This window comes from Prionailurus bengalensis, chromosome B2, assembly GCF_016509475.1.
Source record: "Prionailurus bengalensis isolate Pbe53 chromosome B2, Fcat_Pben_1.1_paternal_pri, whole genome shotgun sequence".
Lineage (NCBI taxonomy): Eukaryota > Metazoa > Chordata > Mammalia > Carnivora > Felidae > Prionailurus > Prionailurus bengalensis.
Genome location: NC_057349.1, coordinates 97,681,315 through 97,707,549, shown reverse-complemented (window position 1 = coordinate 97,707,549; position 26,235 = coordinate 97,681,315). Strand labels below are relative to the sequence as shown.

The following is a 26,235-nucleotide window of genomic DNA, read 5'->3' as shown; positions in this document are numbered from 1 at the left end:
AGTGAGTTTTGTAGTTGTGAATCTTAGGTCCAGCTACTTAACTTTTCCAAGCCTTGGTTCCTTATCTATAAACAGGGATGATTATATAACTCTCTAGGCTAAATTTTTTATCTGAGATAATATAAATATCTAGCAATAAATCTGGCAGACAGTGGATATATCCCACCTTTGTCCCCCTTAACCTATTTGGCATGTTTTTGAACTCTTTTTGTTTCACTTCAAATTTTTTTTTTCAACGTTTATTTATTTTTGGGACAGAGAGAGACAGAGCATGAACGGGGGAGGGGCAGAGAGAGAGGGAGACACAGAATCCGAAACAGGCTCCAGGCTCTGAGCCATCAGCCCAGAGCCTGACGCTTTTTGTTTCACTTCAATGAAGATATTTTTACACTTAGCCATAAAGAAGGGTGAGATCTTTCCATCTGCAGCAACACGGATGGACCTAGAAGGTATTATGCTGGTGAAATAAGTCAGGCGGAAAAGGGCAAATATCATACAATTTCACTCACACATGGAATTAAAAAAACAAAACAAACAAACAAAAAGCAGAAACAAACCCACAAGTACAGAGAACAAACTGATGGTTTCCAGGGATGAGGAGGCTGGGGGGATGGGCAGAATGGGTGAAGGGAAATGGAAGATAGAGGCTTCCAGTTATGGAATGAATAAGTCACAGGGATAAAAGGTACAGCATAGGGAATCTAGTCAATGGTACTGTAATAGCGTTGTATGATAACGACACTTGTGGTGAGCACAGCATAATGTACGGACTTGTGGAATCACGTACACTTGAAACTAAATGCAACACTGTGTGACTATACTTCAATTTTTAAAAAGTTTAATGTTTTTTTAATGTTTATTTATTTTTGAGAGAGATAAACAGAGTGTGAGCAGGGGAGAGGCAGAGAGAGAGGGAGACACAGAATCTGAAGCCAGGCTCCAGGCTCTGAGCTGTCAGCACAGAATCCGACGTGGGGCTCGAACTCACAAACCATGAGATCGTGACCTGAGCTGAAGTCAGATGCTTAAATGACTGAGCCACCCAGGCACCCCAGAAATAAAAAACTTTTAATGTTTTTAAATCCACAGTTAATCTTCAGAATCCTTGATTTAAACTTCTCTCTATACTTGGGTACCCTATCCATCTATCTGCTTGACTTAGGTTAATGTCCAAAATAGACCCATGTGGATAGATTCACGTATAAATTCAAAAGATTCAAAAGGGCTTGTGTTGACAACCGTAATCATTTGAACTGTGCCTACTCCCCCCACGTATTTGATTTTCACAATATGTTATAGATTTCGCAGTTTTCCTTTTCTCTTTTTTCCTGGAAGAGGGATTTAGATCCTATTAACAGCCTCAACTCAGATCCCTTCTGGGATAATAGCAAAGTCAGGTTGTACTTGAATGAAGGAAGGAAAGACCTCGATGAAGGACAAGTCAGATTTTATTTAAGCAGGTTCATCAGTGTTCCTTCTCATTTACGGTTAAGTCCATCTCACCACAGAAGCAGAGGCGAGAGTGGGGAGTGGCATTTGGCAGCCAGAGCAAAGGCGTCCGAGCGCTGGGCAGAGCCTCCCGTCCACTGGGGTCCTGCTGGCGTCAGATGAGCTGGAATCCGCTCTGCTACTTTGTGTGCCCAGGACTCTGTCCCCTCCTGACACCCTCTCGCTGGCCCCTATTCCTGGCATCTGTTCCTCTACTGGCAGTCAGACTTGGGGGATCTGCCTGCGGGTTAGAATTTGACACCCTCGCTCCTTATTCTATGGTGTCATCCTCAATTTTTTTTCGGGCAACTTCGTGTCCACTGAAGATCTGGTCCTGCCTCTGCCAAGCCTGATAGCAGGTCAAAAAACATATCCTTGGTTGTGAGGAATCCTGAAAGCCTGGGAGATTTAGTGTCATTCTTGGCCCCCCAAAATCACACATATAAGCCCATATTCTAAAATGTTATTCTCTTTAGTTTATAATAAGATCAGAAAGTTTCTTGGCTTTGAATTGAAATATAGGGGTTTTTCTCCCCTCTCATAAAAGATGCGTTTGTATCATGAGGCTACTATGCAGTCAAAGCTCGGAGATTTCCATAACGACACCGCATTTAACCGTGTGTGTATGTGTGTGTGTGTGTGTGTGTGTGTGTGTGTGTTCAAGGATCATTCAAGTGGCTTAATACAAAACCAAAAGGTCTGGTCCTACATTAATCTTCAGCAGTGATGATTTTAATTTTGTGGTGCAGAAATAAAGCCAAATAAATAGGCAAAAAAAACCCTACAAAAATGGCTTTGACTTACGAATCCATTACTACATCTCTGAGGGAAATTTTAGATAAAAATGGTTCAGAGGACAAAGTGCATAATTAACGATGAGAAAATGATTCCTTCAAGTTCCATAATGAAGAGTTCTCCCCGCCGTGATCATCTGTCCTGAGTTTTATTCATGAAAAAGTCACGGTTACTTCTTGCCTCTGTCCCCTTCATTCCAGTACTGCTCAGTCTGCATTTCTGTGAGCCGGGAAATCGTGCGCTGAAACGCAAAGATTTCCTCTTCTCCGGTAAACATGGAGAGTCCTTCTGCTGAGTCCTGGTTACCAAAACACAAAACAAAACAAAACAAAGGAAACAACCCAGCACCAATTAAAACTACCACAAATGAAGATTTACAAAACTAAGTACAGGGTTAAAACAACTTTTTAGGTTTACCTTTTTTGGTTTAGATTTTAAAATGTTTCATACACCTTTTTTTCATATATAATAATCTCTTTTCATATATAATAATCTCTCTGGATATTGGAGAATCCACTAATTTAAGCCAATAATCAATGGATAGAACAAATTACCAGGGAGAAAATGATAGGGAAAACATAAGAAGAATAATTAAAGCTGAAGCAATGCCCCAAAATCCAAATATGAACATTTTTGCATGAAGAAAGTTTTTGCATGATGAAAGTTTTCTGCAGAATCTGAAGAAAGGACACGTCAGACAGAAAAGAATTCTTTCTCCAAAAGTGCACACCAGAAGGAAGTAATGCCCAAAACACAGCAGTTCTGGCAAGTTTGGAAGAGGCTGACACATCCCTCTGAAGCGTCACAGGCAGGGCCACATTCCCAACCAGAGGCCCTGAGGATAAACTCCTGCAGAACCTTTTCCTAATGGGCTGACACAGAGGTCCCCTGTGGGCCTAGAGAGTGGCCTGGAAGCCTATTTTGGGAAGGCAGAGCTGCCCTTTGGTCTTGAGCTGCTGGGACATTTTGTGATCCCACCAACCACGGTTAAGTCGGGGATCCCTCAGTGAGGGCAGCAAACAGCCTGGGACTGGTGATAGCAACATGGGCTTGTGGTCAGTAAGTGAGAAAGAGAAATTGCGTCTCTTTCCTTAGGGGTTTCTACCACATTTCTTCAGAGAAAACTTCTCGACTCCTTAGTCCACGTATTCCTGGCTGACCTACTGCAAAACTGCATGACCCTGTGGTCCAAAGCCCTCATTCCTTCATAGATTATTGGCCCCACATGTTGAGCTTACTTTACCCTACATGTGAACCCTGATCATAGGGAGAAAAACTGAAGCACCAATGATTTAAAAAACTTTAGAAACTGAGATGATATAGCCCCTCCAGTGTATTTTTTCAAACAGTAAAAGATATTATTTGGATACACGTATCGTTCTTAAAGAAACCACCATTTTGAAAGTTCTTAGCATATAGATTTATAAGTAGCTATTTATTTTTACACATAGGTTTAAGCAGTCATATTTTGAAAGTTCACTTTTAAAAAAAATATTCAGGGGCGCCTGGGTGGCGCAGTCGGTTGAGCGTCCGACTTCAGCCAGGTCACGATCTCGCGGTCCGGGAGTTCGAGCCCCGCGTCAGGCTCTGGGCTGATGGCTCAGAGCCTGGAGCCTCTTTCCGATTCTGTGTCTCCCTCTCTCTCTGCCCCTCCCCCATTCATGCTCTGTCTCTCTCTGTCCCAAAAATAAATAAACGTTGAAAAAAAAAAATTCAAAATTTATTTTTTAATTTTATTTTCTTAATGTTTATTTATTTTTTGAGAGAGACAGCATGAGTGGGCAAGGGCAGAGAAAGATGGAGACACAGAATCCAAAGCAGGCTCCAGGCTCTGAGCTGTCAGCACAGAGCCCAATGTGGGGCTCAAATTCACGAACCGTGAGATCATGACCTGAGCAAAAGTCAGACACTTAACTGACTGAGCCACCCAAGTGCCCTGAAAGTTCACCTTTTTCTTTTTTTTTTTAATTTTTTAATGTTTATTTATTATTACATTTTAATAATTATTTAAAAATTATTAAACATTTTAATGTTTATTTCTCTTTTGAGAAAAAGAGAGACACAAAGCGTGAGCAGGGGAGGGGCAAAGAGAGAGGGAGACACAGAATTCGAAGCAGGATCCAGGCTCTGAGCTGTCAGCGCAAACCCTGACATGGGGCTCAAACTCACAAATGTGAGATCATGACCTGAGCCAAAGTCAGACACTTAACTGACTGAGCCACCCAGGTGCCCCAGAAGTTCACCTTTTAATGAATTATAGGCCTCATTTCCCCAAACTCCTAAGATTGCATAATTTCTACTTGGGTCAGTAAGGAAATGTTTCCTCACTCCAGATGGTCTTTCAACTCTGGGGTTGGAAGAATGGGCTCCCCTCATTCTGGAGATTATTGTTTATGGATAGCTTTAAAATTTTGACTAATATTTCAACTGTTGAGAAATATCCCCTGTAATGTTCATACAGAATAAGGAAATGTAACATCACTTTAGGTTGGCCTGGGGTGAATCACCAGACCCCAAGCTCCAGGAGGACTGAGCCAGCACTGGCTGGTTCTCTATAGCATGTTTATGGAATAGGTGTTGGGAGATGAAAGATGTACTTCTTTTTAAACCAAGGGTCTTGCCAGGCACTCTATGGTCCTGGAATAGTCAGCCTGCATGCTTGGATACTGTATCTTGCACTCTACAAGTCCAGTAGACACGAAGAATATCTACAAAAGGCAGCATGGTGGGGCGCCTGGGTGGCTCAGTCAGTTGGGCGTCTGACTTCAGCTCAGGTCATGATCTCACGGTCCGCGGGTTCGAGCCCCATGTTGGGCTCTGTGCTGACAGCTCAGAGCCTGGAGTCTGCTTCGCATTCTGTGTCTTGCTCTCTCTCTGCCCCTCCCCTGCTCATGCTCTGTCTCTCTCTGTCTCAAAAACAAAAAATAAAAACATGGAAAAAAATTAAAAAAAAAGAAAAAAAAAGAAAAAGGCAGCATGGTGTAGCAGAATGAGCCCAGCACCAGACACAGGTGCCCTGGTGTCCAGCTTCTGGCCTGCCCACCATTAGTCAGCAGGATGATCACAGGCCCACTGGTCCCCTTCTCTGGTCTTCGTTTTCGTTATATGCAAAAAACGATCATGAAGATTCCTTCCACCCTAAGATTTTATTCTCTACTTTAGTGACATTGAGAGAAAAGTCTGCTATAATGGCTTTAGAAGAAAGCAGCAAGTCAATAGTTAAATATGTATCGCATTCCTTCTTCAAAACGTAGCCACGTATAAAACCCAAAACAATTAGGCTGTTTTATAATAAAAAGAGATTATGTTAATATTGCCTACCTGGCTCAGCCCCAAGTCATCCATCAGTATTCTGCTATGCTCCAACTCACTGTCATGATGTTGATGCAAAAATAAGCTTGATATAGGAGTCGATGCAGAACAAATTATGCGCACCTGAAAGAGAGGAGAATGAGGAAATGGTACGACTCCTTACATGTCACAACTCGAAAGTAAGAGCAAATCTCTCATGAAATAAAATTGTGTTTGTCATTACAAGGAGTTTAGATGTTCGCTTTTAGAACGTCTGTATTCTTCCTAATAGTTTGTGTTTCTTTAAAGTGGTATTTTTAAACTGCATGGTACGTTTCTAAATATTTCCTTACATCTTGTAATATCCTGTAAAGTAGGAAGCAAAGATTTTCGTGATGCCAGCTCAGGTCTCCCAATCTGAAGTCCAGTGGTCTTTCCGTTACACCTTGATGTTGACATTTACACCTGGCTGGTTGGAGCCCGTCTCTGTGTACATCAAAGATGCTTCTTGCAGAGGTGACTGCTAAGTTCAATGCATTGCTACTCTAATTACACCCTGAATTTCTAGAACCTACATTTATATCAGCATCCTACACTAAGAGATTCTTCAAAAAGACTAAGCTTGGCATTAATATTTGTTGATTACGTGTTTGAGTGTGCATATGTGATCATATATTGGAAACAGCTTTTATATCTTTATAAACTCTATGTCCACAAATTTAAAGATAATACATACTCTTCTTGATGCTTACCAAGTCCTGAATTTGTTTTCAGGATTCACAGCTATCCTTTAAAAAATCATTATTTAAACAACGATACCAATACTTTAAAATAATGTATTGACATTGGGACTAGTTTTTTCCATCTCCAGACGGTCTCCTACCTCCTCTTACAAATTCTTTTTAATCACAAATGACACTTCTTTCATCATTGAGACAGGAATACTCTGATTTCACAAATTTCCATGAATACATTCTAGAATAATGTCTGTTTAGCGCTCCCAATTTCTGAAATAAGAGAATTTCAATGATTCTCTAAAAAAAGAATATCAGCCCTACATGTGTGATATATAGTTAAAGCAAACGTTAGGAGAGTGGTTCTGGTATTCCATCATATTGCCACAGAAATCTTCTTTCCCATTAATTAAGAAGTGAAACAATGGGGGGTGAGATAGGACAGGGGGAGAGGCATATGTTTTCCTTAAGTTATTCCTAGCTGAAACATGTACAAGTAAGAGTTTATCAATCCTCTTACTCTAAGAACCACCTACTAATGCCCCTCTGCCACTTTCTTCTTGAAGCATTGCCCTCTAAAAACAGAGGGCCACCTCCAGGCTCACTCCCTTCATGCTGGACCCCACATGATTATTTCAGAGCAGGGTGTCTGGATAAGTGATGCAGGAGACAAGAGACCGGACTTGATCCCCTAGCTTCCTTCCTCTCCTGTCTAGCTGAGCATGTGTATGCTGGCCCCATTGGAGTGTGTGGCACATTTTGAGGTGACTCACTGTGGCCGAGTCCTCTCGGCACCATGCCTGAGCCAGGCTGGTTGCCCTTTGTGCTCAGGCCTACCACAGGGCCTTTGCTGCAAGCTGCAAACATGCCCCCTGGTGACCCCTTTTCAACCTGCACTGGAGGTTAGCCATCGCTTCTCCAGCATTTATAAGGAGCGGTGTAGGAGCTTGTGAATCTGCAGATGAACAGCCCTGGGATTAGGGCTCATTTGCTGGTCTGGGGACAGGGTGGGCTCTGGAATGTGGGCCTTTGGTAGCCCAGAGGATTCTGATGTAGGCGGTCCACAGCAGGCCTTCCCTGTGTCCACCCCCACCCCCCACCTCCAAAGATCAGCCTTCTCTCCCCCAGACCCTCAGAGCACCATACTCCTCTCTCTCCTTCCAAGAGATCAGTCCTCAGTGGTGACTTCACATTTAGCTCTGTGGATGTCTGATTAATGTTTCTCTGACACTAGACTATAAGCTCTATGAAGGCAGGCACTAGACCTGGCTTCGCCTGTCATTGAATTTCTAGCATTTAGCACTGCTTAGCATGAGAAAGGTTGCTGAATGAATGAATTAATGAAACATTAAAATCTCACCTCTCCCTCCTAGTGGATTCTGGTACTTGCCTCCTGCCCTCAAATGCCACATGATATTCGAGTTGCCTTACATGCTCATTTAATCCTCAAAACAACCAAAACAACGTTTTAAATGTTCTTCATGGATTAGCTTATTTTGCCCTCAACAACAACAATCCTCTGAGGCAAATCCTATTATCCCCAATTTGCAGAGGAGGATAGTGAGACACAGAGAATACAGCAGGATTCCAGCCCAGGCAAGCTGGCTCCACAGTTCAAAATGTTTAGTCTTGAGAAAATGCACTACATCCTTACCTTGAAATCATAGAAGTTATCAATGAGAGTTATGAATCTTCGAGCTTGTGTCCTCTTGGCCAGCGTAAATTGTGGAATGTTTCGTAAAAATACCGTATCGAAATTCTTTGACAGTTCCAGATAGTCACTGGCTCCAAGTGGCTGTAATTAAAATGAAGTAAAGACTAGAAACCTAAAGCCAATTCTGGTTGCCCTGCCTTAATTTGAAAACACCTCCTTTTCTGGTCGTGGTCGGATCTAGGGGGTGGTTTGGGGTAACCTGACCAAATGGAGCAGTTTTCACAGCAGGTGAAGAGCGGTGTCTACCGAAACTGTAATAGCGATGGAGGAAAGGGGCAGGAGAGAGGACAGAGTGTGGTGACGAGTGAAAGAGTATCTTGAGCCGCCTCAGTTGTTAGGTTGTAGGTCCCTGTCTTAAACTCAGCCTTCACTTTTTTTATTTTTCTATGACATAACTGTAAACGTGTCCCAACAAATCCTTCTTATGGCTCAACCGCAAACTGTCACTACCACTAAATGGCGCTATCTTACAATGGCAAGCCACCTCTGATGTCACCATTTTGACATACAGACTATGCTTCAGTATGAAATCATCAGAAAATGGGGCCTCTGGGTGGCTCAGTCAGTTAAGCATCCAACTTTAGCTCAGGTCATGATCTCACAGCTTGTGAGTTCCAGCCCTGCATCGGGCTCTGTGCTGACAGCTCGGAGCCTGGAGCCTGCTTCGGATTCTGTGTCTCCCTCTCTCTCTGCCTCTCCCCGGCTCATGCTCTGTCTCTCTCTCTCAAAAATAATTAAACATTAAAATAATAATAAAAAAATCATCAGAAAAAATCTTCCATTGAATTTCAAGTACACGTGTTCAAGAGCAAGACAGTGAACACTGCCAGCTTCTATAGGAGATACTAGAGGGTTTCCTGACCAGAAGCAGACAGAGACCTTGAGCATAAGTTGGAGCAACATGTTCCCTCTTGATGTGAGGAGGGTCCAACACTCAAGGCTCACAAAATTATTCACAAAGGCTCCACCTATAACGTAAGGCACTTCTTCCTGAAACATGAATTTAGCTCATGAAAATCGTGAAAACTATCTGCAAACACATTCTGGGACACAGGCTGTGAAGCCTCTCAGTTTCAGGCAGAATCCACCAACACTCCACCCTGTCCAAAAACCTCTCCCTTCCTTGAGTTATTTGCACCAAAACTTCTTCCAGAAATGTAGGTATGACCATGTTCCAGGGAGAATTAGGGACTTGTGACAAGGAGAGACAGTCATTTCCACTACAGAGCCCATCTATTTAAGCCTATACTCTCCCGGCAACCAGCTGAATCCAGTCACTCAGGAAAGTAGACCCCTCACGGAAGTGTGGGGAGGTGAGAGTAAATCAGAGAGTGAAGCTCTGGGGAAGTGGTTCCCTCAAGCGAGAGCAGCTTCTAAGAAGGATACAGCAGTTGGGGCGCCTGGGTGTCTCAGCTGGTTGAGCATCTGACTTCCGCTCAGGTCATGATCTCACAGTTCATTAGATAGAGCCTTTAGTCAGGTTCCGCACTGACAATGTGTGAGATTCTCTCTCTCTCTCTCTCTCTCTCTCTCTCTCTCTCTCTCTTCCCCCACTCATGCATTCTCTTGCTTTCTCAAAAATAAATGAATAAACTTAAAAAAAAAAAAAGCATGCAGCAATTATCAGACCCTGAGCAAAGGCGCACGAGACTGAGGGCACAAAGAAGCACAAAGAATGTCCTGGCTCCTTTGGAAATCTGCTTAGAGATGTCCCTTCTCCACATCTCCTCTCACCAACCAGGTACCAAATGAGGCTGGAAGAGGGGACCCTTGCCTTTCCCATTTCCCTCCCTGGCTGGACAGCCTTTACCTCCAGACCCAGTGCCTGGCCTTAGCTGAGGCTCCCCAACTCACTCGGCCATATAGGGACTCTACTGTGGGGTTGTTGGTTTGTTTAACCTTGGCTGTCTTCAAGGGAACCCTGCTGTCAAGCCTGTTGTTAAGAACCAGGAGTGAATACTCAGTCTGTTACTTATTAACTGTGCACCTTTGGCAAGCTACCTAATCTTTCTCTTCCTTTAGTTTTTTGGTTTTTTTTTTTTATGTTTATTTTGAGAGAGAGAGAGAGAGAGAGAGAGTAAAAGCAAGCGGGGAGGGACAGAGAGAGAAGGAGAGAGAGAATCCCAAGAACTCCTTCATGCTGTAAGCGCAGAGCCTGATCTCACAAACCCATGAGATCATGACCTGAGCTGTGGTCAAGAGTCAGATGATCTGACTGAGCCACCCAGGCACCCTCTCTTCCTTTAGTTTTCCCATCTATAAATGGGAGTTTGATTCCTATCTCACAGGACTGTGAAGATGACACAAAATAATACAGGCAAAGGATTTACCACAGTGCCTAGGGCATACATTAGCACTCAAATCACTTTGGCTGCTTTTTATTTTTATTATCTTGAGCTCAAATGATTAGGCTCAATACAGACGAGTTGAGGATGTAAAGTGTCATTTTAAATAGGACCAGTTACGTTGCTCCCCCATCCACCATATCCAAACCCCTAAATCAGTCTTTGTGCATTTGCCAGTCCTCAGAGTCACAGCAGGGACCAAATGAGCCTGTGGAATCCCCTAGAAGGAAAACAATTCCCTAAAGGGGGAGGGGGAAGGCAAGATACAGCGTGTAACTCATACAATAGGACACTCGCTCTGAGGGTGACACACTACTTTTTTAAGATCAGTGAGAATTTAGTGTCTCATCTTTTGTAAATCAGAAAGTATATGTAAAAAAATGTAAAACCTCATCTTAGGTATGTAGTTATGTATAATTAAACTCGTTCTTTATGCACGGATGTGATTTCTATCAGTATAACTACATGCCCAAGGAAAATCATCATCAGAAGTGCACTGGAGTGCCTAGGGCAACTGAAAATCAGAATTTTGCCCACTCAGCTATTTTTACAAATTATATACCTTTGTCAGTAGGTTCTACATTTGCCATTATATTAGCAAATATCATATCCCTAAAAAATTACATGCTCATTCATGTAAAGAAAATTAAGCTTTATACAGTTTAAAACAATGGTTAAAAAAAAAAAAACAGTGGGCACTGGGGAGTGACTGTTTAATGGATACTGAGTTTCAGTCTGGGAATATGATGAAAGTGTTCTAGAGATGAACCGTGGTGGGGGCTGCACAACAGCGCGAATGGACTTAATGCCACTGAACTTCACTCTTAAAAATGGTTAAATGGCCAAAAAAAAAAAAAAAGGCAAATTTTATATTATATATTATTTTACCACCACCACCACCACCACCACCACAAAAAACATTAAAACTAGTAAAGGTTATTCACTGACAAAGAAATCCCAACTTAGGCTGCAGAGAGGTAACAATATAATTTTTTCTTTAAAAGCATAAAAAGAGGGGCACCTGGGTGGCTCAGTTCAGTTAAGCCTCTGACTTCTGGTCCATGAGTTCAGTTTGTAAGTTTGAGCCCTGCATCAGGTTCTGTGCTGTCACCTCAGAGTCTGAACCCTGCTTCAGATTCTGTGTCTTCCTCTCTCTCTGCCCCTCCCCCGCTTGCACGTTGTCTCTCTTTCTCAAAAAAAAAAAAAACACTAAAAAAAAAAAATATATATATATATATATAATGTATATATAAGAAGAAGGGCGCCTGGGTGACTCAATTAAGCACCCGACTCTGGATTTCGGTTCAGGTCATGATCTCATGGTTCCTGAGTTCAAGCCCTGCGTGGGGCTCTGTGCTGACAGTGCGGGGCCTGCTTGGGATTCTCTGTCTTTGTCTCTATTTCTCTCTCAAAAAATAAATAAATAAACATAAAATAATAAATAAGTAAATAAATAAAACCTAAGAATGAAATGTATTAATTGAAGGAGGACATCATTAACCAAGGAAACCAGCTCCAACATTAGATTAATATTAATCTAAAATGTGAAATCTTTAGTAAAGAGTGTTTTCTTATACTAGATTCAATGTTGAAGTAGCCAAGAAGTGATAAACTCTCAGAATTGATTTTGGTGAGAGATGGGTTGGTTTGTTTTTTTATTACTCAGAAATGCGATTTTTCATTAATAAAATAAGTTAAAGTTGTGGGCAAAAACATACTTTATACTTTGGAATTGTTGGTCACATCCAGTCATGCGACCTTGAGCAAGTATCTCTGAACTTCCATCTCCTCATCTGTAAACTGGGGATCATAGCAGGACATGTCTCACAGGTTTGTCCTGAAGCTTCACTGTACTGACTGCGTGTAAAATCTTCTAACAGTGGCCGTCACATAGTAAGTGCTCAATAAATGTTAGTTATTAAAGTGGTCATGTGAAAAGCACATTTATTTTATTAATTTATTAATATAATTTTAAATTAATTTTAAGAGGTCACATGAAAAGCAAATGAAATGGTATCTGCACAGTACCTATGTGGCATACAACAGATATTTAATGAATAGTAGCCACTCTTCTAGTAACTATCAAATAACCTTTTCCTGAGCTCATGAGGCCAGGGAGCCCAAACAAGTGAATAGTTCGACTCCAGTTTGCTTCTGCCTTTGCACTCAGGAGGTAAAAGCTGCGGTCTCTGTCAGCCAGGCACATTAGCGCCCTATGAAGTCATATTTACAGATGACAAAAATAGCATGTCTCAGGCCAGCCCCCTCCCACTTTTTTGGTAATACCATTAGCACTACAGGTGGGGGAAGGCGCCAGGCCCACAGAATGAAGAGCGCCTACCCCCAGCACATGGCACCATGGCACATAGGAAGTGCTTAATACTTACTGAATGAATTAGCAAATGAATGTGTGAATAAAACACAACACAGCCCAAGGAGCAGACTTATTCTTTCTTTTATACCCATTTGTCTCCAAAATAATTGAACCACCTACAAAAAAAACTCCTATTCTTTCTTAGTTGGCCCAAATTCCCCATTCCCAAGGCAAGCCTTTGTTGTATATCTTAGTATGTATGTAGGAAAAGTCTAGAAAGATATAGATCAAAATGTTAACAGTGGTTATCTTTGGGTGGTGGAATCAAAGATTAATTTTGTTATACCTTTTTGATCTCCCCCCATCCCTGCCCCATGAACTGTGTTACTTTTAAATAACAAAAATAGTATTTCTGGTGGGGGGTCATTTTTTATAATTGGAATCTTATACCCTATCTCATATGTGTGAGATCATAATATCAGTTTTTTCATGGACATTTTTCCCCCAAGGTTTTCTTCATCATGGAAGTATTATTTTTTCAGGGACATTTAAAAAGAAAATAAAACATAAGGCTGAACATACATTTTCTCCTATACAGTCTGACAAAAGGATAAGGGATTTCATATTTGGGGTGAAATTTGACTTTAGTTATATAGTTATGTTCTTCACACTAGGAAAACCAGACAGAGGGGATGAGGTAAATGGTAGCATCTCCCAATAGTTCACGTTTAGCTTTTGCGGCCAAGCGCCAGAGTTCCCTGATCAAAGGCCTAGTGATGTCAAAATCCATTCTGTCACAGCCCAGATTGATATATTTCCATTTATGTCATGTTTTAATTTGAGCAAATTTTCTCCATGCAAGCTTGATGATGAATGTGCTGTATTCCTTTTCTCCATAAATGTCAGACAACATCTAGTCCATCTGTACATGTATATTGCCTCTGCTCCATGCTCCATCATTCTTCTCCTTCTGGTACTCTAAGAGAACCTAAGCTAAACTTCATATTCTCCATTGCTTTTATCCTTTATTTTGTATTTTCCCTTTTTCAGTTCTTCATGACTCACCGTGGATAGCTTCCTCTGACCCCTATTCTAGTCCACTATATTTCTCTTTAGCTCTGGTTTATTTGCTCTTAAACTCATCCATTGAGTTGTTTTGGTTATTGTACTTTATAGGTCTAGAATTTCTATTGGTTCTTTCCAAAGCCGATGTACCTTTCTAGATCCCTACACTTAAATTTCCAAGCCTATTAAAAAAAATCTCTTTGAATATATAAGGTTAGTTGTTTAAAATAGAGACTCATAATTCCAATATCTGGAGTTCCTAATTTTATCATTTGTTCTTGTTCTTGTTCTTGTTCACATCCACAGTGTCTTGTCTCCTCATATGTTTGCTTTGTGTATCTTCGTATATCTTGGGAAAAAAAAAACACTCATAGAAGTAAAGCCAAGTTCGAGGCTTGAAGTATTCTGAGTCACTTGGCTCATTGAATTTGACCGAAGTCCACGAGAGAGCTAGTTGACTTCTAGTTCACACTTATTCCTAGCATTCAGTCCTTCAAGGTTCCATCCAAAGTGGGGGTAGTTTACTAGGTCCCCATCCTGGGCTGGTCCTAAACTCTGACTTTTGTCCTGCTGGTCCAGTGAGGCTGCCAAAAGTAAGCTCAGTTCAACTCAGCTCATTTTTTTTTAAAGATTGCTAGCACTCACCACTATCCATGTTTTCCTCATCTTCTTGGGCACCCAGCTAGACACTATTCCCCAGACTCTCTTGCACTTAGGTGTGGCCGTGTGATCAGGTTAAGGCCAGTGGAATGTAAAGGAAAGTGATCTGCATGGCTTCTAGATCTGGCCCACAGGATCCTCACTGCCTTGACTTACCTGCATGCTGAACAGAGAGCTCTGAGGACTCGAAGGAGGGGTGGAAGCACAACAGGGACAAAGTCTGGTTCCATGAAGGACCACATGGAGCAGTGTCCTGGCCAACTTACACTGGATGGTGATATGAGCAAGAAATACACGTTCATTTGTTCAGCCTCTGAGATTTGGGGTTGTTTGTTTCAGCAGCTAGCTTATCCTAATTCTTATTTCATCCATCTTCCTTCATCATCCTAACGACAGGATCAGTGCAAATTACTGACAGAGTCCACCATTATTGGAAGTGGAAGACTTTCTCACATTTCCTAGGTGGATAAGGATTCTTCTTCACACAAGATGGTCACTATCAAAAATTTCTCTTCAAGTTTTCTTCAGATTATCATTAAAATTTTTTAATCAGGAACTGCACTTATCCATTTCAAATCAAAGCTGGTTTTTATTTATTTTTAAAATTTTTAATGTTTTTATTTATTTTTGAGACAGAGAGAGACAGAGCATGAGAGGGGGAGGGGCAGAGAGAGAGGGAGACACAGACTCTGAAGCAGGCTCCAGGCTCCAAGCTGTCAGCACAGAGCCCAACGTGGGGCTCAAACTCTCGGACTGTGAGATCATGACCTGAGCTGAAGTTGGATGCTTAACCGACTGAGCCACCCAGGCACCCTCAAAGCTGATTTTTAAAAAGTTATGTTAATGGAGGCAACTTTTCTCATTACAAATTTGAAAAGATGTTAAAGTTTTGTTCAAATTTAATATTTGATGCATTTTAAATATGTCTGTAAGTTTATTTTTCTTCTGATTATATAACGGAAATTTAGTAAACACTTTCATCGAAACACATATAGATGCTGACAAATTATCTCATCTAGCCCTGTGCACCCTCCAAATGGTATGCTGCCACAGGACTACTCACCCTTACTTCCCCTAGTATTCGATATTTAAATATGCTTGGGGCATTCAAGTGCAACTTAAAAATTCTCTTAAAAATTTTTCAATTTAAACCCATTTAATATATTTTTGGAGAAATAAAGAATGCCTTTGTGGGGTAGTCTAATTATCATAATGGTTCCAATTGTTCTTGCCTCCTTGTCTACACTCTTTAGATTGTGACTTTCCATCTCTTCCATGTCTTAGCATCTGTCTGCCCAACTCCTCAATCTGGGCCAGACTTGTATTTACCACAACCAATAGAATGAGGCTAAAGTCACAATTTTCCAGTTCTGAGCTTAGGTCTCAAGAGGCTTTACACACTTCTGCTCATTCTGTTGCAACAGCTGGGCTGGACTCCCGATGAAGGAGACAGCATAAGAAGAAGAGCCAACTGTCTAAGCTGAGAAAACAGCTGAGGCCAGCCTCCAGCCTGCTGCCCCACCTGCCCATAGTAGATGAGAGAACCCAACCAAGATCAGCAAAGCTGACTGCAGATGCATAAGTGAATCCAAAATATATTAAAAGAACTTTCCAGCTAAGCCTGTAGATTAGAGAGCAATAATAAAGGCTTATTTTTTTAAGCTACTGAATTTTGGGGGTGATTTGTTATGTAGCAATAGCTAACTGAAACACTATACTTGCTACAGAGAGGTTTACTAGGAAAAGCCCATATTTCAAAAGTCCTTAGCAAGTCCAGCACACGTAGAAAAGTATGTCTAGCTTTTGTAGCAAGATTGGTCTTATATAATTGATGAGGATATGTAAAGACACATACTGTCATTTGTTTTATGTTCATTTATTTTTCTTAATCAATTATGGCATTTTTATGGTGTAGCACAGAACTCATGTCTAAAAATAAAACTTGGTGATTAACTGTATACAAGAGCTAGAAGGAAAAAAAGCTAGAAAATTATGTGGCATCCCAATAGAATACCAGAAGACATGGACCAATCAAATAAAAACAGAAAGTCACAGAGAAAAAACAAGCTGGCATGAAAAAGGCAACTGAGAGAGATAAGGACTGACTGCAATGAAACTAAAATTATAAGAGCATTCCAACAGAAAAATGGACACAGGATACGAATACATAATTCCTGAACTAAAAGCAAAGTCGAAGAGGCTAATAAACAAATGAAAAATATAGTCAAGCTCACTAGTAACCAAAGAAAGACAAAATAAGAATGATATATCATTTTTCATATAGCAATTTTGCCAAGAAAAATAAATTATACTACTCAATGCTGGCAAGTAGGTAATGAGACATCCATTGCTGCTAAGAGAGTAAATTAGTTCAGATGCTCCAAAAATATTTTGTTGGATTGTATTAAGAGCCCTAAAAGAAGTCATCAACTTGACCCAATCATTCTGTTTCTAGAAATCAATCTACAGGAAGTGACCAGAAATCCAACCAAAGGCTATATACAGGATTATTTATAACTATGTGAACTAAAAGCAACTTTAAAATAAAACAACAGAGGAAAGGCTCAATAAATTATGGCATGCTGACATAATGGAACATATTGCCAACAAATAATAATGTTTACGAAACATATTTTATGATATGAAAACATGCTTATGATAAAAAGCTAAGTGAAAAACTCATACTTCAAAATTATAATTATACTAAGGTACCTATTTTGCTCAAGATATATATGTAGGAAAAAGACTAAATACGTAAAAATGCTAACAATTGTTATAGATAGTGACAGACTTAGAAGTCTATATTTTATAATATTTTATGATCTTCTTTATTTTATAGATTTTTCTGCATTTTCCAAAAGGGAAATAAAATATATTGTGACAAAAGAGTAAAAACTGAATGATGTAGCAAAACAATGTTGAAGATCTTTACTGATTGCAAAGTATACTCTTTGGTTTTGTTTTTCAGCTGTTTAAAAAAAAAAATTTAACATTTATATCTTATTGAAAGACAGAGCATGAGCATGAGGGGCAGAGAGAGGAGGAGACACAGAATCCGAAGCAGGCTCCAGGCTCTGAGCTGTTAGCACAGAGCCCGACATGGGGCTCGAACTCACAAACTGTGAGATCATGACCTGAACCAAAGTCAGACACTTAACCAAGTGAGCCACCCAGGCACCCCTGCTTTTCAGTTATTTAATCCCCTGATCTTCCCTAATAATCATGAAGAGTGAATGTGTAAAACAGTCACCGCAAATGCATATACTAAAGAGCTTGAGGAGTTACAAATCTATTCAAAGCTGCAGTTGCCACCCTCATTTACTCCACTGTACGAGACTGGGAGTCCCAGGAGGGTCAGTACTATCTTGTCCACCCAAGTGTCTGGGGCACCTACCAGCCCAGGGAACACGATCTTGCATAATACAAGACTAGTGAACAAGTAAACACATGATCACCAAGTCTTCTTCAGAACCAATGGTAACTACTGAACGCTTAACAAATACAAATTTTGTACTAACTCTCACAAGAACTTCGCAAAACACAAAGATACGTTTCTCTACTCTTCTGACCTAACACACCACAAAATTGCATGCACATGATCTCTATAGCAGTTGTAAGTATTTACACTTTTGTTTGCATTAGTTGATCCTCTTATGTAAGTAAACCATAGCATAAGACACCTTTTGAAACCATAATTAGTATTATAAATTCATGCATTGTGTCCTATGAATAATTAAAGCATATGATTATTTTCGACTACTAAATGCCACTTCAGTTAGTAGCATCCTTGAGTATGTTATTCTAGCTCAAAATTCAAGTAGCATTATCTAATGCAGATTCTTCTTATGATAGATAATGATGGCACTCTCCATCTTTCTACCTGAGCAATTAAAAAGTTTAATAGTCTCTGATGTGGCTGGCTATCTGAATAATTTTCTAAACAGAAACAATTAAAATCCACTTATTCGATGGTTTGTGCATTCTCGACTATTGTTTCAAACTCTTTGTTTCTGTGGAAACCTGATGAAAACCTAAAGAACTTTAAATCTATAATGAGTTTGCAAAGAGCATTTGTTTTCCTTAATTACTGGGAGTATACAGCTGGATTATATGTAGCACAGTTTTTCTAAAAAACTTTTAGGAATAAAGAGCTTGCCTGCTGTCTTCTTTCTCCTGTATGAGAAACGGCACAGCTGTCTGCTTCGGTTTGACCCTGGTGCCAGGAGCGGGGATTTTCTCAAAGCCACACCAGTGTGAAATGCACGAGCGTTACCACCAGGCTGCCTTCTGCCCTGCAATGAGCGGTTGGTCCACTTCAGCACACACGAATGAGCTGTCAGCTTGAGTTTCTTTTTTCTCTGCCTGGCTAATGCTTGCTCTGCCACCATTATTTCAGCTCAAGTAGGATGATTATTATTTCAAGCGCTGTCTAGATTATATTGTCCTAAGGGTTACTCTTTATCTGTATAGACTTCTCTTTATAAATTCCTTGTAGTGCTACCCTGATAGCCCCTCATTACACAAGTATGCATGGCATCTTGCTTTGTGTATACAGAAATGACAATACATCATATCTTAAAGAAAAGTGCTTTTTAATAGGGAAAAAAAAACACTTTAATTAGGATGAATGCATCCTTTTCAAAACAAACTAAAAATATCATATGAATTTGTTAAAACAACTATGTGCACCAAATCAATAAAGATAATAACTAGAAAAACAAAGCACTGAAATGTGTGTATTTGTAGAGTACATAATTTCCCAAGACTGGTAATACGGCACCTTAATATGAGAAATCACATTAATATGAAGTCCCTACCATCCAACTGGGAAATAGCTCACTATTCCAGAAAATATTACCATCTCTTACACACTCTACTTCAGAAAATGTTCTCTGGTGTGCTGAGGGAAAGATTTACTCCTTGACTTAGAGTCTCAATGGCAGGAAGGCTAGTTCTCCCCAAATCTACCGGATCTTTAGCAAACTCTCTATCCCCTCGAGATAATGATGGGCTAATGCAGTACTCTTTTGGGGTTGTGCGTGTCATTTTTAATGGAGTGTATAATAACAATGGCAACAAAAAAATCTATGTGGCAAACCAGAGATGATTGCACTCTTTCCTCACTCTGACTTGACTAGCTTTCTGTATGTAATAAATCTCCAAATTCTGGAGATACCTAAGTCTGGAGATTCCAGAACTGACAACTTTCTTAAAACACAAACCACATCAAATCAGATCTATTGAGTACCTGCTGGATGAAAAGCACTGCGCTGGGTTGATTCCCAGGAATACTTCCAGTTCATGTAGGAAATATAAACTCCAACAACTGTCACAAAAATATTTGATTTATAGCCTGTAGCACAGAAAACCAAAATTTTTATGTATTTTCTTGGAGCTGTATTGATGCTTACATTCAGTGGTGCCTCTTAATAATGATGATGATGCTAACGATTTCCTACTTTTTCACATTCTTCTAACGCTGTGTTTTTATCTCCACATTTTTCCTATTTTTTTTTTTACTAATTACTTCATCATTACTGCATTTTACAAACTCATTTATGAAAACAATACGGTAACAACCTCCTTCTAATTTCCCACTAGTAAAAAGATTTTATTAGCTGGTTTAAAACAAATGGAAATTTAAACATTATTATTAATGCCTCAGACATTATATCTGATTGTACAGACGACAGAGGTAATAATGTATGTGGCCAAGGCTAAAATGTTTCATCCCTTATGTTTTCTATTTTTTAATATAATGATTTTAATAAGAATGTATACAGTAATGATGAAGTAATTAGTAACAACATGATTCCACCAAATTCACTGAAATCAGTAACTGAAGACTAGCACTTAATCATTAACATAGTCAAGCCATCCTGCGTATCCCCTCGGTAGAGGGCAGTATTTGCTACATCTCTGTTGGAGGAAAGACTGTTCTAAATTTGCCTGGCTTTGAGATCTATCCAGAAGAAATTTGAAAGATTACCCCCAAATGAGGGTCTACACCTTTGCTACTGGTTCTAAACGTGCGTTTGAAAAGAAAGGTTCATCAATGTAAACTCCTTCCTTTGGAAATCAAAGCAAGGAGGCACGAAAAGTGACATTTAAGACACTAAAAAGCAAGAGGATATAGAATAGCAAGTAACCTATTTTATTTTATTTGGGGGGGGCACAAGTGGGCAAGGGTCAGAGAGACAGAGAGAGAGAGAGAAAGAGAGAGAGAGAGACAGCGAGAGGGAGGGAGGGAGGAGGGAGGGAGGCAGAAGCGGGGCACACCCAAAGCAGATTCATGTTTTTACCCAAAGCAGGGTTTGTGCTCACCAGATGTGGGACTCTGAAGTCACGAACCATGAGATCATGACCTGAGCCAAAGTCAGATGCCTAACAACTGAGGCACCCAGGCCCCTGCAAGTAACTTATTTTAAATTTGAGGATGATGACTTCTGAAACTGTTAAAGTCTTACAAATGCAGAGATTTTGTTATTTTTGTTTTGCTTTTCCCTGTGAGAGTTCACGGACTCTCCCCAATCCTCTTAGACTTGGATACTGAAAAAGCCTAATCAGAGTTGGAAAAGAAATGGATATCAAAGAATTTTTCTTCCTCCCACTCTTCTGCTTTCAAAATCATGGAAATACTTGGTGAAAAATACTAATTAATATTCTAAAGATACTAAAAAGTTAATTAGAGCAAGGCTGAATGCCTCTCTGTGCTGTTAGTTACACAAAGGGCCAAATGCTTCAGAGTAAGACCAATAGAATTCTTCACTCCGTCTTCTTACCAAAAAGACAACCTTGAATTATCTGCTACTCAACTTTTATTAAAATATACAACATTCATGAAAGGTTTGAACATGAGTCTATCCAACCTCCAAGCATTTATCCAATTTCTAAGCAATTTCTCTGGATCAACCTGATAATAGAAAAGCTTACTTATAAGGCATTTTTGACCTCTTATAGCACTAGTTTCATTGAACAGTACTTTGTCATAAGGGCCCCAGCTTGTTTATAAGAATCTGTGTGATACAAACTTGTACTGACAGCAGAAATAGTGCTGAGAAAACTGTCTGCCGGCATCTTTTAGAAGCCCCTATGGGTCCAAGTGCCAGAAAAAGCTTCACTTCTCCTGAGTAACTAATTTTATGTCTTATAACTTACTGAACATCTTTCCCCCTCTTTGGGAGAAGCTGACAGCTGATATAATTGTTCAGTGTAAGAACCTTGTAGAGGTTTATGACATGCATTTACATATACTAACTTTTCCTTTCAACTTAATTATTCTCTATTTTCTCTTTGCCCTGCTTTTTTAAAAAATCTACATAATTCTATTTGTGAGTATATGTGTATATCTGTAATATTTTTTGCTACAAATAAATACATGCCTAAATTATTCTTTTTCTATTTCTTTTTAAGGCTTATTTTGTTATTTAGTTTGTTTTAATTAGATGGGAAGCAAAAGGGAATCCGGGAAATAAAATGTAAGAACTTTAGATACTCAACAGCAGTACATCTTTTAAGTTTGTTAGTTAACAGACGAACTTAAACTCACTTATATGTGGAATCTAAAAAACAAAAAACAAAAAACTCATAGAAAAAGAGATCAGATTTGTGGTTACCAGAGGTGGGGAGCTGGGAGGAAGGGAGATGGAGGAATGTGGTTAAAAGGTGCAAACTTTCAGTTATGAGACAATCACTCTTCCTTTTCTTTTTATCTATATGAAATGATGGATGTTAACTAAACCTATTGTGGGTAATCACATTTCACAATATATGTAAGTCAAATCATCATGCTGTACACTTTAAACCTTATATGGTGATGTATGTCAATTATTTCTCAATAAAACTGGGGGAAAATGTATGTAAGATAATTTTTGTATCTCCATGTAAGTGTGAAGGATAATTTATATTTTACAGAGTTTTTCCACATATATTAAGGTTGGAAAACAGTAAGATTAAGTTAAGAGCAGAGGCTTGTTATATTCATCTATTAACACATTTTACATAGTAACCTCCAAATCCCAAGATGTTACCAATCTAGTAAATTACTTCCATTTAAAAAAATTCTTCAAGGGGTGCCTGGGTGTCTCAGTCAGTTAAGCGGCCGACTTCAGCTCAGGTCATGATCTCGCGGTCCGTGAGTTCGAGCCCTGCGTCGGGCTCTGTGCTGACAGCTCAGAGCCTGGAGCCTGTTTCAGATTCTGTGTCTCCCTCTCTCTGACCCTCCCCCGTTCATGCTCTGTCTCTCTCTGTCTCAAAAATAAATAAACGTTAAAAAAATTTTTAAATAAAAATAAAAATAAAAAAATTATTCAAGAAATGGTGGGAGATTTTAGTTGTTTCTAATGTCCCTTTGATTCAGCTGAACTAGGACCCTGACTCTGTTTCCTTCCACTAAATCCCATGGTAAGATTTTCCAATCCCATCCACACCCCTCATCTCTTCCTTTTTCAGTGTCAGTTCAGGTGATTTCATGGACTCCTTTCAACTTCAAACTAACACATCTCTATAAATGACTTCCAGATCTGTATCTTCAGTCTTAGATTTCCAGTTGCTTGTAAGTCCCCTTCTCCTATATCAGGTATTTGTCAAGGGTCCTGCCATCCCTCTGGTCATCCAAACTGAAAACATCAGAGCCCTAGGTGGCATGCCCTTGGCCCTGAGACCTCTCGGCATCCAATCTTAAATATTTCCCTCATATTCATCTTGTTCTTTCAAATCTATCATGTACACCTGTTTTAGGGGGCAACTGGGAGCACAGATTCAACCCATGTTCTGCATTCCAAGCCACAGACCCTGATGAGGGGTAGCATCAATCTAGAGGAAGGGGCACATAAGGGCATGATTTGCTCACTTAGGTAGCTCCATGCCCATCTTGGGGAGCTTTATCTAATGCACAAAGGTTCCATATATGGTAGCAGCAGAGACAATCTTATACAACTTTGGCAGATTATCCAATATAGATCTGTTAAAAAATGACAAGTTTTTTTTTTTATGCTGATGAAGGTTCTAATTCAAACTCTACCACCTGATATGCAAGCCCCTTTATACTGACTTCAACCCATCTATTCTGACTCAGTGCATACCACTCTCCTACATACTATCTAAATTCCAGCCATGACCCTTAAGTTGTCTGGAAAAAGAGTTCTTGATTGTTGGGTGATTTTTCTTTTTAGTAGTTTAAAGATGATATTGCACTGTTTGTCTATTGCTTCTTGATAGGAAGTCTTCAATCATACTGTTGTGCCCCTGGCTGCCTCGAAATTTTCTCTATCTTTGGTTTTCAACAATTTGACTACGATGTTCCTAGGAGTGATTTTCTTTGTACGTGCTAGGGGTTTGTTGAGGTTCCGGTATCTGTAAATTTATATCTTTTCTTAAATTTGGAAAAACTTCAGCCATTATTTCTCTAAAAAACTTTTCCACCCCATTCTCTCTTTTCCTTCTAGGACTCCAATGATACAGTTGATTTTTGATATAGTTTATGTCATGAGGTTTTGCTTTTTTTTCCCCTCAACACTTTTGTTTTTCAGATCATTGCATAATTTCTATTGACCTATCAGTTCACTGACTCTACTCTTCTACAGTTTGGTATGAAGTACAATAAACTTAAAAATTTTTAGATCTAGAATTCTCAACTTTTAGTTTTAGAATTTCTATTTGGTTTTTTTAGTTTCAATTTCTTTGCTAAGATTTCCTATTTGTTTATTCATTACCAGTATATTTTCCCTTATATTCTTGACTGTAGATAAAAAAAAAAAAAAAAAAAAAAAAAACCACTTTAAAATCCTTCCCTCTAATTCCAACATCTGTATCCTCTCAGGGTCAGTTTCTGTTGATTATCATTTCTCTTTTAAAATGGATCAGATTTTCCTGTGTCTGCACACAGCTAGCAGTTTTGGATTGTATTCTAGATAAGGTGAGTGATATGTTGTTAGAGACTTGGAATTCTTTTTATTCTACCAAAGTATATTGATTTTCTACTGTTGCTATTTTAGCAGGTAATTAACTTGGCTAGTCCCAAACTCCAAACTCTGTCTCCTCTATGATGAGCAGCAGCTGAAGTCTCTGTTCAGTATTTTTAGTGTTAGCTGTGCATGTGCAGTTCACAGGTCAGCCCAAGATTTGGGCAGTCTCTGTGAAGAACTCTGGGCTCTTCCTCTGTGGTTCTCTCTGTTCCATCATTTCTTTTCTTATTTTCCAGCTCTCTTCTCATTCCTCAAGCCAGGAATATTTCAGGTTTCTACTGAGTTTTAGATGTTCCATATGAAAACAACTGTGATCTCTTCTCTGGCAAAAAACAAAACAAAACAAAACAAAACAAAACAAAAACCTACAAAAATAAGAAACTCACCAGTGTCTTTCCTTTCTTCCAAGTGATGCCTGAGCTTTCTCCCTGCTTTTGGTTGTTCAATATTGCCTCCCAGACAGTTATTTCTTAGATTTGTCCAGAGTTACAGCTCTGATCTAAAGGTGGGTTAGTCAAATAGGTGCTACTCTGTCATTAACGGAAGTAGAACCGTCCTGAATCTTCAATTCTCTGAATATACTCTGCCATTTCCTACTTCCGTATTTTTCATAAAAACACAAAACCTCAGAGGAGGAAGAGATCAAAGGTTGCCCCCATGATGCCCTATTCTTAGGAACAACCAAACAGCTACCCTCACACTCTCTCCTCTCCATGCCAGCAGAATCTTCAACCCTCCAGCCTTTAAGGCCTAGTTCCTCTTTAATTACCCACAACTTTCTGCTCACACTGATCCAATAGTACTAATTATAATCTGCCTCACACTCCAGTGATCTATGTACTGATCATATTTTCTCTTCTAAATTAAAGTTGTGTGAGTGTACAGAGTAACTCTTATTCACCTTAGTACCCCCTATAGCACCTAGAACTATGCCAGCCTTCCATTAAGTACTCAGGAAATATCTGTTGAATGACTAGAAAGAAGTACCATAAAATATAAAAAGGGTAGGGCTCTCTCTGTTACCTTGCATAAAAGGTAACAAACAATTACCTAGCATGTTGGTTTATTTATCCAAGTTTTCCTTCTTGAAAGAAGGGCATTTCCAAGGGGAGATACTATTTGCTGACCCACTAGAACATGCTGGTAAGTTACAACCTTTCCTAGAGTGTACTGCCCCGTTAATCATCCTATTACTTTATGTACCATGGTCCTGCTCAATCTAAAATGACTTCTTGTGGATCATGGTAAGAAGTCTAAATTTCTCTGCCTGGTCTTTATGGTGGATCTGTCTGAAATTTTCATGCTTATTTCTCTTTTCTAACATGTACTGTACTCTCATTAGGAAAGTATCTTCTGTTCCTCCTGAAACATGCAGTGTTTGGCCTCAGATTATGGTGAAATACCTTCACTTTGCTCATCTAAATTCTACTCACCTATCAAGGTCAAGATCAATTTCCTCCTTAAGTCTCATGTCTCCTCAGAGTCTTCCCAATCCTTACTATCCTTACTTTTAACCCCTGACGTACTCATAACATGTACTAATGAGCACAACTCCTCAAAATAGACTTGTTACAGCTCAAAATAATGAAAGAAATTAGTTGTATCATTTTACAAATGAGATACTTGGACCCAGAGATGTTAAGTGACTTGCCCAAGGCCACTCAGCTACATAGTATCTGGGTAAGTACTGGAATTCCTATCTCTTGATTCGGTTGGGCCTCTTTCCACTCTACAACACTGTCTGGCATTTGTTCATGTTATTTCCTTTACTAAATTGTAAACTTCTTATACTTTTTTATACTCCTCATAACACAGTGGTATACCAATATGGAAGTACTTAAGAAATAGTTGCTGGCCACTGAAT

At 39.6% G+C, this 26,235-nt stretch overlaps 1 protein-coding gene across 2 annotated transcripts in view; it reads right to left on the bottom strand.

Annotated features, from left to right (window-relative positions):
- Positions 1–1,430: 1,430 nt before the first annotated feature.
- Positions 1,431–26,235, bottom strand: part of AFG1L (AFG1 like ATPase) — a 203,576-nt gene continuing 178,771 nt past the window's right edge. The window contains exons 12-14 of one of the 2 annotated variants that reach the window (XM_043592063.1): positions 7,963–8,103; positions 5,605–5,718; positions 1,431–2,581 (exon numbers count right to left, since the gene is read on the bottom strand). In XM_043592063.1, coding sequence (XP_043447998.1) covers positions 2,453–2,581; positions 5,605–5,718; positions 7,963–8,103 — 384 coding nt within the window. In that variant the 3' untranslated portion in view covers positions 1,431–2,452. Of the gene's footprint in view, positions 2,582–5,604; positions 5,719–7,962; positions 8,104–18,562; positions 18,699–26,235 lie in introns of those variants that run through there. The other variant, XM_043592064.1, reaches the window with a different exon arrangement.